A 13,826-nucleotide genomic window follows, 5' to 3' on the forward strand; every position below is an offset into this window, starting at 1 on the left:
TCCTGAACCTCTGCTACCTTGTGACTATAGTCATTTGTAAGAAAGGCTTTGAGAGTAAACCCCGATGAAAGATCTGTCCCTGCTGCCTTGTGGGCCATCTTTGGGAGAAGAAAAGGCTAAGGAGTAAACCCTACACAAATCCAGAGTGAAGTCCCTAAGGCAGTTGGATGGTGTCTTGTATGCCTCCTTCCAGCAACTCCTGCAGCCAAGCTGGGGCCAAATGTATTGCTCTGCTTTCCTTTGGACCACATCAGTGAAGCTGAGAAGGGAGGTCTTGTCATTTGGGAAGCCCAGGACCCTCATACACACTGCCCTGGCTTGCTCCCCAGTGAGGTTACTTTAGTGCTGATAACACAGTGAAAACAACACGGGAGGCAGCAGTTAGAGTTACCGGTCTCTGCCACAGCAGAGCCACAGCAAACACTGTGATTTCTCCAGCGGTTTTACTTCACCCCTGGAGGTGCACTTCATAGTCTCTTGAGACAGACAGGTACCAACAACACCCTGAATTCCCTACTTCAGCAAATGCAATGGAGCTCCAGTGAGCTTCCCCTTGAAAATTGTGTACCCACCAAACTGCTGAAGTTCCCCTGAACTCCAATTTATTTTCAGGTCATAAAATGGGAGGGGGAGATTTCATCTCAGCACTTTCTTCAACTGATGCGTTAAAATTAAAAATGGGGGGAGAATAGGTTGTGAGAGGGGACGGTGCCGATGTGCCAGAGAAGAGCTTGTGCTATGCTAGCTGTTAAGTTGATCAGTTTGGCAGGTGAAGCCAAATCCACATATTTATATATTTGGCACATTTATATCCTCTATCTTCTATCATAGAACTCAGGGCAGCATACATAGGGTTCACAGATATCTCCCAACCAGGCCCTGACCGGCCCCCCCAACCTGCTTATCTTCTTCAGGTTGCTGCATTTTTTTGCCAACACCTCAGAACATGTCTCCCAGCCTCTGTGCCCTCCATGTGTTTTGCACTACAACCCCCATAATCACCAATCATTTGCCATTATCGCTGAGGCTGATGGGAGTTGTAGTCCAAAACATCTGGAGAGCACCAGGTTGGGGAAGGATTCCCTGGGATATATCCCTCTCTCATTCTGAATGCCCTTCTCTATTCCAAAGTCTCATAGTCTTAGCTAAATCCTACCATCAAATACCTGTTTTGTTTCTCCCTTTTTCCTCTAGTAAAATCACCACCAACCTCAGCTTTGTCACTTCCCCATTACTACTGATGATAATGTCTCTGAACAGATATTACTAGCCAAAGCTTGATGGTTTCCCAGAACCAGGGGACTTATAAATCTGCTCAGACTATTCCATCCTATAATCCACCAGGGAACCAAAGGTCACTAGGAGACTGCACACCCTGTCTCCCAGGAAGAACATCATGGCAAGGGGAAGAACCTGAACCCATCAATGCATTGGTCACTGAAAGTGCAGCTGCTCCAATGCTTGCTTTCCTCTTCCCTCCCAATTTCTTTTTCATTTTATATTGTGTCTATCAGATTGTGAGCCTCTGGGCAATAATTGTCTTGTTTTTAATCTCTGTTCAGTGCTTAGACAATTGTCAGTGCTTTACCAAGAGTTAAAACTAATAATAATAATAAATGCTAATGGAGTTAATTGATAATAAATAAAAACAACCAGCTCTCTTAAGGCTGGGTACATAGAAAATTTGTAAACATTTTCTTCTTGTTGAGATCAGGATGTGATATGACTTTGCCAAAACCTGTAACTGTCCCTATAACTTTGCCCCTGTAACTGTCCCTTCCTTCTTAGGCTTGTAATGAATTTACCACACACGTGATGAACCTTCTTCGAGAGCAAAGTCGGACACGCCCCATTTCTCCAAAGGAAATAGAGAGGATGGTAGGCATCATCCATCGGAAGTTCAGCTCCATCCAGATGCAGCTTAAGCAAAGCACTTGTGAAGCCGTCATGATATTGAGATCACGGTTCCTTGATGCCAGGTAGGTCACAAGACTTATGTTTTGTTTTTGATTTGTTGGTGATTTGTCCAACACTACAGAATTTGACTTTTCTTTACAGCCAGTGGGGTGTAGCTAATGTTAGTCTTACTCAGAGTGGACCCACTGAAATTAGTGAACCCTCAGTTAAGCCCCCTGGATGAACTGTGTGTGCCCTGACATCCGTTGGCTGCAAGAGCCAACTTTTCTGACCAGCTGAACAGCTCCTGGCAGGACAGGAATTTATATATGAATCCTTGCTGCGTACAGGAATTTCCAAATGAAAGGACAGAAAGGACGTGGTTATTCTAGGAGGGGCAGAAGTTCATGGCCAATATTTAGTACTCGGAGGAGGCAAACTTCCATGCTGACTGGGTGCAGACAGATGTAACAGTTTAACACTAGTCGCTGTTGGTTCTTCAGTCATGGTGTGATCCTACCTTCTCAGCTTGCCTTACACGGGCTGACGCATACCAGCCAATCACCAAGTCTTACCCGTCCTCTCATGTTTTGCATGGGCTGCTGGTTGGTTGCAAGGCCTTTTTGGTAGTAAAGCTTATTGCCAACCCCCTCCTTATACAGCATGCCTGACAGCACTTTAAGAACTCAGCAATGACATTTTGGTTACCAAATGGGTGCACCCCTAATCGGTGTGCAAATGAAAGAGGTTGCTGGCACTTGGAAAGGGAACAGCTGCACCTTTCAGAAGCATATTTTGCAAACAGTTCCTCTCAAAGAACAGAAAGCCTAGACAAAATAAGTGGAAGTGGAGTAATGAGAGAAACACGGCTCCAGGGAGAGCGGTAGAATGCCGGGGGATAAGCACACCATGATACTGATGGGCTGTAGCATGCCAGATGGAAGCTCCCTATGGAGTAGCCGTCCTATTGTGGTAGTTTGATTGTGGCAAGCCTGGAGGGGGAATGGAGCTTGGAGGGAAAACACTTAAAGGGAGTTTTCTAAAGGGAGGGGGAGAAAAGACTTCATGGAATTTTCTTTTTAAGAACTGAGTTTTATTGAAGAGATCTGTAATGATAATTATGGGTAGGAAATAAATATGCATAACAACTCTGTCTTCAGTATCACACCAGTAAACTGAACAATTAAACTATGCTCAATACTTCTTGCCCAACACTTCCTTCTGGTTCACATCTATTCCAAACTGAAATAAATTTGTCTCTGTTGCTCCAAGAGAGTAACTTGGATTGATATTTTCTCTTTTCATAGGTGTCTGATGTGGGTCAGTTTCAGTGTTGGCCCAAGGCATTTTGCTGCCTGAACCAGAGCTCAAATGTTTGTCCCTACCCCTAACTAGGGTTCTTTCTTCTTCTTCTTCTTCTTCTTCTTCTTCTTCTTCTTCTTCTTCTTCTTCTTCTTCTTCTTCTTCTTCTATCACTCGTAGCCGAGTAAGATTGTCTTCCATAAACACGGTTTTAGCAGTGGGTCCGTAAGTGACTGTGGAGGCCAATTCTGGATTTCTGGATCCACACATCCTTCCACAGTGGGGAGATTGGTTTCCAGGCAGGAGTTGATCATGGTGTGGATTTGCCAAGCATACGTTCCTCTTAGCATGTTTCTCCCTTGCATCATGAGATTGAGTGCTTGCAACTCCAACTGGAGTGCTTGCAGGCCAATGTTTCCCAGTTGTCAGTGTTTATACTACATTTTTAAAGATTTGCCTTGAGACAGTCTTTAAACCTCTTTTGTTGACCACCAACATTACATTTTCCATTTATAAGTTCGGAATAGAGTAGTTGCTTTGGAAGACAATCATCAGGCATCCGCACAACATGACCAGTCCAACGAAGTTGATGCATCATTGAGATACCAGCAGTAGTAGTAGTAGTAGGGGAGGGGCACCACAGGCTGCAGGGCGCCCTCCAGCAGGTGGACCCAGCACAGCCTGCAAACGCAGCATGGGGTGCGCCACGGTGTGGGGGGCATCCTCAGCCGCCTCCCTCCCAGCCTCAGCTGCCCTCCAGCAGGCGCAGTACTGCCCCAAAAAGCAGCACTGGGCACACCGCTTATGCGGCATAAGCCAGCCTGCTGAGCGTTGCAGCTGCTGCATCCCTCCCAGCCACAAGTGGGTCCAGTGCTGCCGGAAAAAGCAGCATGGAGCACTTCACCAAGTGGGCACCTGGAAGGGACACCTGTGATGGGCGTGGCTGGCATGTGCTGGCCTGCAGGTTTCCCTCCCGAGTCCTGGACAGTCTCCCAGCAGTGCACCCCACAATGTTCTTTCTGACAGTGCTGGGATGGCACAAACCAGCTTCTTCCCTCCTGGTGTGTGGGGTGCACGCACATAACACACACACACACCCCAGGTGCTGCCGGGGATTGCTATGCCGGTGGATACCAGCTTCTGTCTTCATCTGCTCCCTTCTCATGGGAACAGCCCAGCCAGAATAGCCAATGATCAGGTGTTGTGGCAGTGCTTGTCTAATAGCACCTGGAGGGCCACAGGTTGCCTCACCCTTGCCTCGGAGGGAAAGAGACAGGTGGAGATGCAGATGAAGTCAGAGTACCTTGTACAATGTCAGGATTTCCCACACCACCCAAAATGTGTGTCTCATTAATATATAAATAATATAAATAAGTTCATCGGTAACCTGAAATCTTGGTTTGCGCATCTTTAAACTTCTAAGAACAACAGGTAAGTGGGATCTGGACCTTTGATGGAGAGAGATGGGCGAATAGGTTCTTCCACAGATAAGCAATTGCTCCTCTTCTATCAGTTACTAGCCTCTCACATCGGCCCTGATAAGGGCCAAGTGGTGAAGCATCAATTTCAACTAGCAAAGGTTAGAGAGAAGTCTGCTTTCCATATTTATATCCTAGCTAACTTTCAGTAATCAAGTCTCACAGCTGTAATTTCTTTTTTTCCTTGCTTTCTTTCCTCTTTTTGCAGGCGGAAAAGGCGCAACTTCAGTAAACAAGCCACAGAAATCTTGAACGAGTATTTTTACTCTCACCTCAGCAACCCCTACCCCAGTGAAGAAGCCAAAGAAGAGCTGGCAAAGAAATGCAGCATTACAGTATCACAGGTAGGCTGAAGTTTTCACCAAGCTGCTTGAAAGCAGGTTTTTTACTATGGGAAGAGCCTTTGTCTCTCTTCGCTTCCTAAAATAACAAGAGCCTTCCTTCCAGAGACTGGTAGAGCTGAGTACCATTAAGGAGGAATTCTTGAAATTGGCCTGTCTATCCCCCAAGTGGTGTCAATTAACTACAAATGAATGACAAGTCCATTGAAAAGTGTTTTGGAAAACTAAAAAGTGATGCTTAAGTGATTGATTTATTGCACTTACATCCCACCCTTCATCAATTGCATGATTCCAGGGTGGGTTACACCACAATAAAATGCATAGAAATGCAATCAAAAACATTTACAGTGAATAATCTAGAACTCGATTATCAAGTTAGACCTCAGCAGAAATTGCATAAGCAGCATCAAAACAGTTCCCAACAAAAGGGAAAAAAAATATTTAACTAGCATTGATACGTGGCAAGTGATGATGCCAATCATAACACTGGAGGGAGGGAATTCCACTCACACCCCGTATCACAATGAAGCTCTTGGCAGGAGCATGAGGAGGGTTTCTGCTGCAGCTCTTAATGCACAGTCAGGACTAGTGTAGAGAGTTGTGCCCCTTTGTGTATTTAGACCTCAAGACATTAGTAACTGCTTCTTACTGAGCTGAGCTGTTATTCTTTCCCACTGATTCTGGAGATGCCATTCTGGAGATCAGGGATTAAATTGGAAGCCATCTATTGCAGTCCCTCTTCTTTCAGAGTCAGTGTGGTATAGTAGTTAAGAGCGGTGGACTTGTAATCTGGGGAACCGGGTTCGCGTCTCCGCTCCTCCACATGCAGCTGCTGGGTGACCTTGGGCTAGTCACACTTCTGTGAAGTCTCTCAGCCTCACTCACCTCACAGAGTGTTTGTTGTGGGGGAGGAAGGGAAAGGAGAATGTTAGCCGCTTTGAGACTCCTTCGGGTAGTGATAAAGCAGGATATCAAATCCAAACTCCTCCTCCTCTTCTTCCTCTGGGTGTGGGAATTAATGGTGGAAGTGAGATCTGTCAGCTTCTGGTTTTTAACTTCCAGGAGTCACATTGTAGCCAGCACAATGAGATCCTTGAGCGGGTTGGAGTGGGGTGTATTTACAGGCTTCATGGTCACCTGGTGGAAGTCACTTCATCATGGGTGAATATTGCCCATTTTTTGGAGGTTTTGCTAAACCTTTGCAGGTGGAATGAGCGAGTCTCTTGGCTTTTAGTTCAGAACAGGGTTAGTAAACTTGTGCCTTGCCAGATGTTGCTGTCTTCTATTTCCCATCATTTCTTGGCCAATGGTCATGCTGGCTGGGGTGATGGGAGTTGAAGTCTGGCAACACCTGGAAGGCTACAGGTTACCTGTCTCTGATTTATAAGCACTCTTGATTGTCTTTCTGCAGCAAAAGCACCCAAAAAGACATATAGTTGTTTGAAAATAGCAGCTTTAAAAAACCACCAACAAAAATCAACTACCCAAGTACCTATAGATCAATCTTTTAATGCCCGAGAGAATAAAAAATATTCACTCTATGTATTCATTTTCTCAGTAGGGTAGGGTAGCCGGGCCTTGCTGTGTAGTTAGTCTCAAAGCTGCAGTGCCACCACTGAGAAGGCCAAGCCTTGGGCCCTGTTGTGGCCTGTGCAAGCAGTTTCAGTGCACTTTGGGATGGTGCAGTCGCAGGCACACAAAAGATCGAGTTTTCAGTTATCCTATTTATGTATTTATTTCATTTCATTTACATCCCACCTTTTTCTCCAAGCAGCTTAAAATTAAAGTGGCATACATGTTCCTTCCCCCTCTGTTTAATCTCCACAACAACCCTGTTAGGCTGAGAAGCAGTGACCGCTCTAGGGTCACCCAGTGCATTTCATGCCCTAGTGGGGATTTGAACCCTGGTCTCCCATGTCCTAATCCGACACTCTAACTACTCTTCACAGTTCTATAATACAAAATCTTTACCTGGTACTATCTATTATATTTCATATTGTTTGTAAGTTGCCTTGAGACTGTTTGTAGAAGGCAACTAAGACATTTAATAAATAATAATAATAAATAAATAAATAATTACTCATCAATCAGATTACAGTATTATACATTAAACATTGAATCAGTATGGCAAAATGTATTTTTGGGTCAATTTTCCTGCAATTGGCCAAAGCCTACACAAAGCCTCTTACTCATAGCCAATCAGAATGCAGCCCTTTGGTAACAGTTCAATGACAGCTGTTTGTGCTGTAGCAATAAAAGTCTAGTAGACAAAACGACTGAGGCACTTGGTACATTAGAAGTGTCACAGGCTTAAAATACTGCAGCGGGATCTGTGTCTCCTGTCTCAGATGAGATGACTTAGCTGTGGGGAGAGTTTTAGATTTCTATTCATGCCCAAACATATAGCTTAACGTCTAAAGGCTCTAAAGGCATCACAGTTGTCTTTAATGTGAACTGCAGGCAGCACCAGCAATGTTTGGAAAGAAAGAAAAAAAGCAAATCTCCCAGCAACACAAACATGGAACTTTGATTTTGCATCTTTCTGGTGGTTGTGTATGGAAATAGAGCATAAAGCTGTGAAGGATGCATTTCTAATGTTGATGTTTTCAGCTTTAACAAATTTACAAATGCACCATGCTGAGAAACAAAAATAAATACTTACACACTCTAATTTATCACTATTGGTTCATGATATTTAATTTTAACAAAAAAGAGAGGAAATGTACTGACATTTCAGTTTAGAAGTGTCAGAGTATTGGTACTATTTTCACTACTCCTCTGGACTCTCTTTTAGTCTTTTACTGTCTCTGTCTTTCCGACTCAGTCAGAATTTGCCCTTGTGACATTCTCCCAGAGGGCAGTTAGGGGCCAGTCCATAGTTGCAAAAAGCCACATGAATATGAAGTAACTATTTTTGCTTTTCATTGTTAGTATTTATAATAATGGTATGTCACATTTCATTTGAAGAAGAAAAACATAGCTACAGTTATTGCTTGTTAATAATAATATAAAAAAAAATCAATTGGTAGTTCTAGTGTGGAGATCTGTTAACAGTCCACATACTCTAATTTTCAATATGGCTCCTTTAAATGAATGTTGTGAAATATAAGAAGCTGCATTATACCAAATCAGACCTTTGGTCCAGCTAAAAAAATACTGTGCACTTTGGCTAACAATGACTCTCTAGGGTCTCCACTGGAGGTTTGAGGTTTTCCTACTACTTGATCCTTTTAAAATGGAGATGCCAGAGATATGTCCAAGAGCTTTGTGCATGAGAAACATGCATTGTGCTACATGTTCATGGGCACTCCCAAGGCATTCACCATATTACTCAGCTTGTGAACTTGCTTGAGGGAATCTGACCAGTACTGGGCTGCCTAGATTTTTGGTCTGACCAAACATGGCTGTTCTTCAGTTTATAGCAGGCTTCCTCAACCTCGGCCCTCCAGATGTTTTTGGCCTACAACTCCCATGATCCCTAGCTAGCAGGACCAGTGGTCGGGGATGATTGGAATTGTAGTCTCAAAACATCTGGAGGGCCGAGGTTGAGGAAGCCTGGTTTATAGGAAAATGTTCCCAAATGTTTTCCGAGGGCAAAGCCAAACTGGAGCCAAACTGGGAGGTGGTGTAATTTTCTACTGCAGATAATCCTTCCCATCAGTGTTTCAAGCAGTGTCTGAGCATAAGCCACTAAGGTTTGCAAGTTCTGTTCTTTCAGATTGATTAGCAGCCCAACTTTAGCTTGTTGAAATAAGAGACGATGTGGGATTTGGCTATTGCAGCTCTTGCCAATCTGGTGCACTCCAGATGTTTTGGACTACAACTCCCATTAGTCTCAGCCAGCACAGCTGTTGCATTCCAGAAGATCAGGAGGGCACTAGGTTGACAAAGGCTGGGCTAATAAATCTCTGGTGCAATTGTGGCAGGTTCAAGCAGTAGTGCTTGTGGCATTGTCCTTGGAGAAACAAATTGCCCTTCATGAGGTAGTCAGTCTTGGCTTTGACCCATGCACCAAATGAAAAATTCTAGTATAAAACTATTGACCTCATAAACAAAGGCAATGGAAGTAAATGCATGCATCCTAAAGTGGTATATAATTCCTTCCAGTAGCACCTTAGAGACCAACTAAGTTTGTCATTGGTCTGAGCTTTCGTGTGCATGCACACTTCTTCAGATACAGGTATATAATTGCTCAGTGTGTTGTTGCTGTTTGCTTTTTATTAATATTTGTTGTTACTATTGGTAACAGCTATGAAGCAGACAAGGTGCCTGTGGTACAGGCGTTCTACCTTTTACAACTTCCTTCAACAGCAGACATAAAATTAACCTTCACCTCCTTGTTTTCCCTGCCCCCAAACGCAGTAATTAAGAAAGTTTCCAGGAAAGAAACATTGCCCTGCAGAAAGCTTTTTGTTCTTCTTTAAATGTTCATCTCTTCTCGTTTCACACTCAGTCATTATATCCTCTTTTCCGCACCACTCCACAGCTGCCGCCTGCTGCTGCACCACCAAGTTTTGTTGTCCTGGGGGCAAGAGATGGATGCACGCTTCTCCTCACTCCCCCACCCCAATCCTCATTCTTGTCTCTCAGCAGAAACTTGGGAAGCCTTGCTTAGCAGTGTATGCTGCAATTTGCCCTTTGGCTGTTTCATTCATACAATCACAGAACTGAAATAGTCAGGCCCAGAGTCCTCTGTAGAACTGGGAGTGTGTTGGGGTGTGTGTGCTGAAGAAACCCCCCTCTCCCTGCACAAACAGGAGCCTCCTGTCTTGGCTCAATTGGACAAGCTAAACAGCCCCAGGGTGTGTTGTTTCCACTCCACTTACTTTGCGCTCCTAAAGCTTTCTCTGAGTCTCAGGCCTTCTGGCTGATGGGAGAACTTGTGCCGATAGACACTAATTAGAATTTAAAAGCGTGATTCATGTATGATATGATTTTTTTATTTTTTTAAAAAAGAAAAAGGCCTTCTCAAATGAAACAAGAGTTACATGCTACAAAGGAACAAACTATTCAAGCCTGATTAAACTCTGTAAGAGCCAATGCTCCTTTGTAATCGTAGATGGGACTACTTATTTATTGAACAGAAAGGTTGAGTGTTTGGTGATTCATACGAATCAGACACCCACACCCACACCTTACTTTGGAGACTCTGGCAGGCTGCTGCCAGTCGGGGCTGAGCTTAAAAATAAATCTGGTCCAAGTTATCTTACTACGTTACAGAAAGCACACAGTTGCTCTATTCTTTCAGAATTGTGCTATTTGCTTAGCATCTCTGAGGAATACGAAGATTCATGCTAAAAATACATACTGGGGAGAGCCTATTTACCGTTTGTGGTTTCCATGGCCTACTTCTTCCTCTTTCTGCTGCTCCCAGTTTTCCTGAGTTCAGGAAGCGTTTGTGGTTTCACTTAGCATTAAGCTGCAGAGAGCAGATGGATGAGATCTGTTTGGATACACACATATAAAATAATACACAGATCAGATTTTTCAAGGACCATATTAAGCCAAACGTATTTATTAAAATGAGTATCAAACACAATTTCATTTTAATAGCATGGGAGATGCAGTATTAGGGAGGAGGGAATTTCTTCCACACAGAGCATTGTTGTCCATGATCTTTCTGCTCTGCATGTGTTTGTGAGAGAGGAGGAGGTGTCTAGTTATTGTGGCTGCAAGTGTGTCTAGTCTCTCTAGCAGTGTCTGGCAGACCCCCTATGAAAGAGCAGAGCACTTCTTTGCTAATATGGTAATGTAACATGGCTTCAAGCACAAGTATGGGTGAGGAGGGGGAGAGGGGTTAGGCAGATATGTTAAGTCTATATATTTGAAACTTTTATAAAGAGGGAGCTGGCGTTGTGTGTGTGTGTGTGTGTGTGTGTGTGTGTGTGTGTGTGTGTGTGTGTGTCTGTTTTGAGATTATGCAATTAATTATTTAATTAACAATAAACAAAATTAAAGAAAAATAAAACAAACAAAACTGCAGAGACAAAACAACTCATATTAAAAAAACAAAGCAAACAAAACAGGAAAAAGCAGAAAGGGGCAGAAATTACATCAAGGTAGGTGCCAGGCCACCTGTCCTGGGGAGAATTTACAAGCAAGTGCACTGTCACAAAGAAGGACCTTTCCCTTGTAACCACCCTCCATGCTTCGGCTACCGAAGGCACTTTAAAAAGGGCCTCTATTGAAAATCTTAGTATGCAGGCAGGCATTTGTGGAGACCAGTAAGCCTTCAGGTGATGAGAGCAGACCAGGGAGCAAAGGATTGCAGCTGTTCCTCTTCTCCTTGCACCCTTCCAGGACCTGGGCATTCTTTTTTGTTTGTTTGTTTAAAAACCACTTAATATTTAAAAGTCTTTTGAGTGCTCTACAAAAGCACAACATAAAAGCAATAAAACAGTATCATGGAAATGGACCCCAACTTAAAAAACACTTTAAAAAGACCAGAAATGCAACTCCACCTTTCCAAATTTCATAATCTGTTAACATTTAACTAGGAGCAGGGCATAAAGCATGCACTACAGATAAACAAGGAGAAGTGGAACAAGAAATTTTGCCTGCAGTTTGTGGTCCATAAATTTGCAGTCTTCCCCTGCTTTTTTATTTTTAATAATGATGCTTCAGTGATCCCCATCGCTGTCTCAGATCAAATGTTTTTCTTTCCTGCAAGTAATAGTCCTTGTCAGGGAGGAGAATCGGAGCCACAACCTCCCTACAGTTGTGCATCTTGATGATTTAAGTAATAATTTATTGCCTTTTTTATTTAACATTGTAATTAACATGATAAATAAGTGCAAGGGTATTGTTTGAAATGTAATATACAGTTAAGCCCAATTAATTAATTGGCCTTCAGTGATTGGGAGCCGAATGATGTTCTTTTTTAATGTGGGGATAGTTTGTTTTAATGAAAAATGTGCTACTAAATAGGTTTATCTTGTACACACTGGCTTGTGCTCACACACACACACACACACACACACACACACACACACACACACAAACTAAACTAACTTTTAACACATGAAGGAACTGAGAGAGATGTGAAGATAATAGTTCCCAGAATGATTTGTAGATGAGTCAAACGTTTAGAATGGTTTGGCTTTCTATAAAATGTTACTTCTGGAATTATTTTATCTTCTGTTTGTTTTCTTAAAGCAGTAGCTTTCAAAATGTTTTCTACAATTCTTTGGATGCTGTTCAAGGATTCCTCATTGGTAACATGTGTAATGGCAGATAAGTTTTCTTAAGGACAGCTGACAACTGCCACCTGTCTCTCCCTGCATTATGGAGCCTTGGATGTGTTCCAAGACATATTCTTTAGTTTACGGCAGTGATGAGGAACCTGTGGCACTCCCAGATGTTGTTTGACTCCCAACTCTCATCAGCCCCAGCAAGCATGGCCAGTAGTCAAGGATGGTCAGAGTTGTAGTCCAGCAACATTTGGAAAGCCACAGATTCCCCATTCCAGGTGTATGAAGTAATGGAGGGCATGCCCTAGGAGTTTGTCCCAGAAATCTCTGTATAACAAAATGAAAATGTTGGCAGATTCCATGTTAGGGATGATTAGGTAAGGGGTTGAAAACAAACTGTTAGTATTGTAATACCTTTATATAAATCCATGGGGCTATCACATTTAGAACACGTTGTACTGCCCTGGTTGCCTTGCCTCAAAAAGGGGTACTATGGAGCTAGGAAAGGGCATCCAGAATGACGAAGGGATTTGAGCTCATTCCCTAAAAGGAAAGTCTTAAGTATTTGGGGCTTTTTATCTTAGAAAAATATGCATTATGAAAAAAAAATATGGGACTCAGGTGGCGCTGTGGGCTAAACCACTGAGCCTAGGGCTTGCTGATCGGAAGGTCGGCGGTTCAAATCCCTGTGACGGGGTGAGCTCCCGTTGCTTGGTCCAAGCTCCTGCCAACCTAGCAGTTCGAAAGCACATCAAAATGCAAGTAGATAAATAGGAACCGATATAGTGGGAAGGTAAATGGCGTTTCCATGTGCTGCTCTGGTTTGCCAGAAGCGGCTTTGTCATGCTGGCCACATGACCTGGAAGCTATACACCGGCTCCCTCGGCCAATAATGAGCGCGCAACCCCAGAGTCGGTCACGACTGGACCTAATGGTCAGGGGTCCCTTTACCTTTATCTTAGAAAAATAGACTGGGTTAGGGGATCTAATAGAGGTTTATAAAATTATGCACTGTGGACAGGGAGAAGCTTTTCTTATTTCATAATGCCAGGAGTAGGAATCATCCAGTGAAATGGATGAGCAGGAGATCCAGGATGGACAGAGCTGTTAATTAATTGATGGAATTTGCTACCACAAGATGTGGTGACAGCCACTAGCTTAGACAGCTCTAAAAGAGGATTAGTCAAATTCACTGAGGATAGACCTATAAATAGCTACTAGTTCCAGTGACTGTATGGAATTTCCAGGTTCAGAGGCAGTATGCACTCAGTAACAAATGCTTATGGGGTGGCAACAGCAGGGCTAAGAGGCTAATTTTCTTCAAGCCCCACCTATGGGCATCCTAGCGGCACCTGAATGGCCACTGTGAGAAGCAGGATGCTGGACTCTTCTTATGTGCAGATGCTTCTCCATGAAGAAGCTGATGTGGAATCTATTCCCTGGCCACAATTTTTAAGAATGCTACCCTAAAGGTCTTGAGGGTGCATGATACAACCTCCTTGCCAAAACTAAACAGATAGCTGTCTGGTCAGTGCCTTGATGGGAGAAATGCAGGCTACAATGTAATATACAAACATTTTGCATGCTACTGAACAAATTTAAGAACACTTTAGTTTCCC

General features: G+C 43.3%; 1 protein-coding gene across 7 annotated transcripts in view; it reads left to right on the forward strand.

Annotated features, from left to right (window-relative positions):
* Positions 1 to 13,826, forward strand: part of PBX3 (PBX homeobox 3) — a 223,713-nt gene that overhangs the window by 189,022 nt on the left and 20,865 nt on the right. For all 7 annotated transcript variants that reach the window (XM_088664929.1, XM_035112891.3, XM_035112892.3 and 4 more), the window contains 2 exons: positions 1,789 to 1,979; positions 4,885 to 5,020. In XM_088664929.1, the coding sequence (XP_088521055.1) occupies positions 1,789 to 1,979; positions 4,885 to 5,020 (327 nt within the window). The remainder of the gene's footprint in view (positions 1 to 1,788; positions 1,980 to 4,884; positions 5,021 to 13,826) is intronic.

The sequence above is a fragment of the Zootoca vivipara genome, chromosome Z2 (genome assembly GCF_965207765.1).
Source record: "Zootoca vivipara chromosome Z2, rZooViv2.hap1.1, whole genome shotgun sequence".
In the NCBI taxonomy this organism is placed as follows: Eukaryota; Metazoa; Chordata; class Lepidosauria; order Squamata; family Lacertidae; genus Zootoca; species Zootoca vivipara.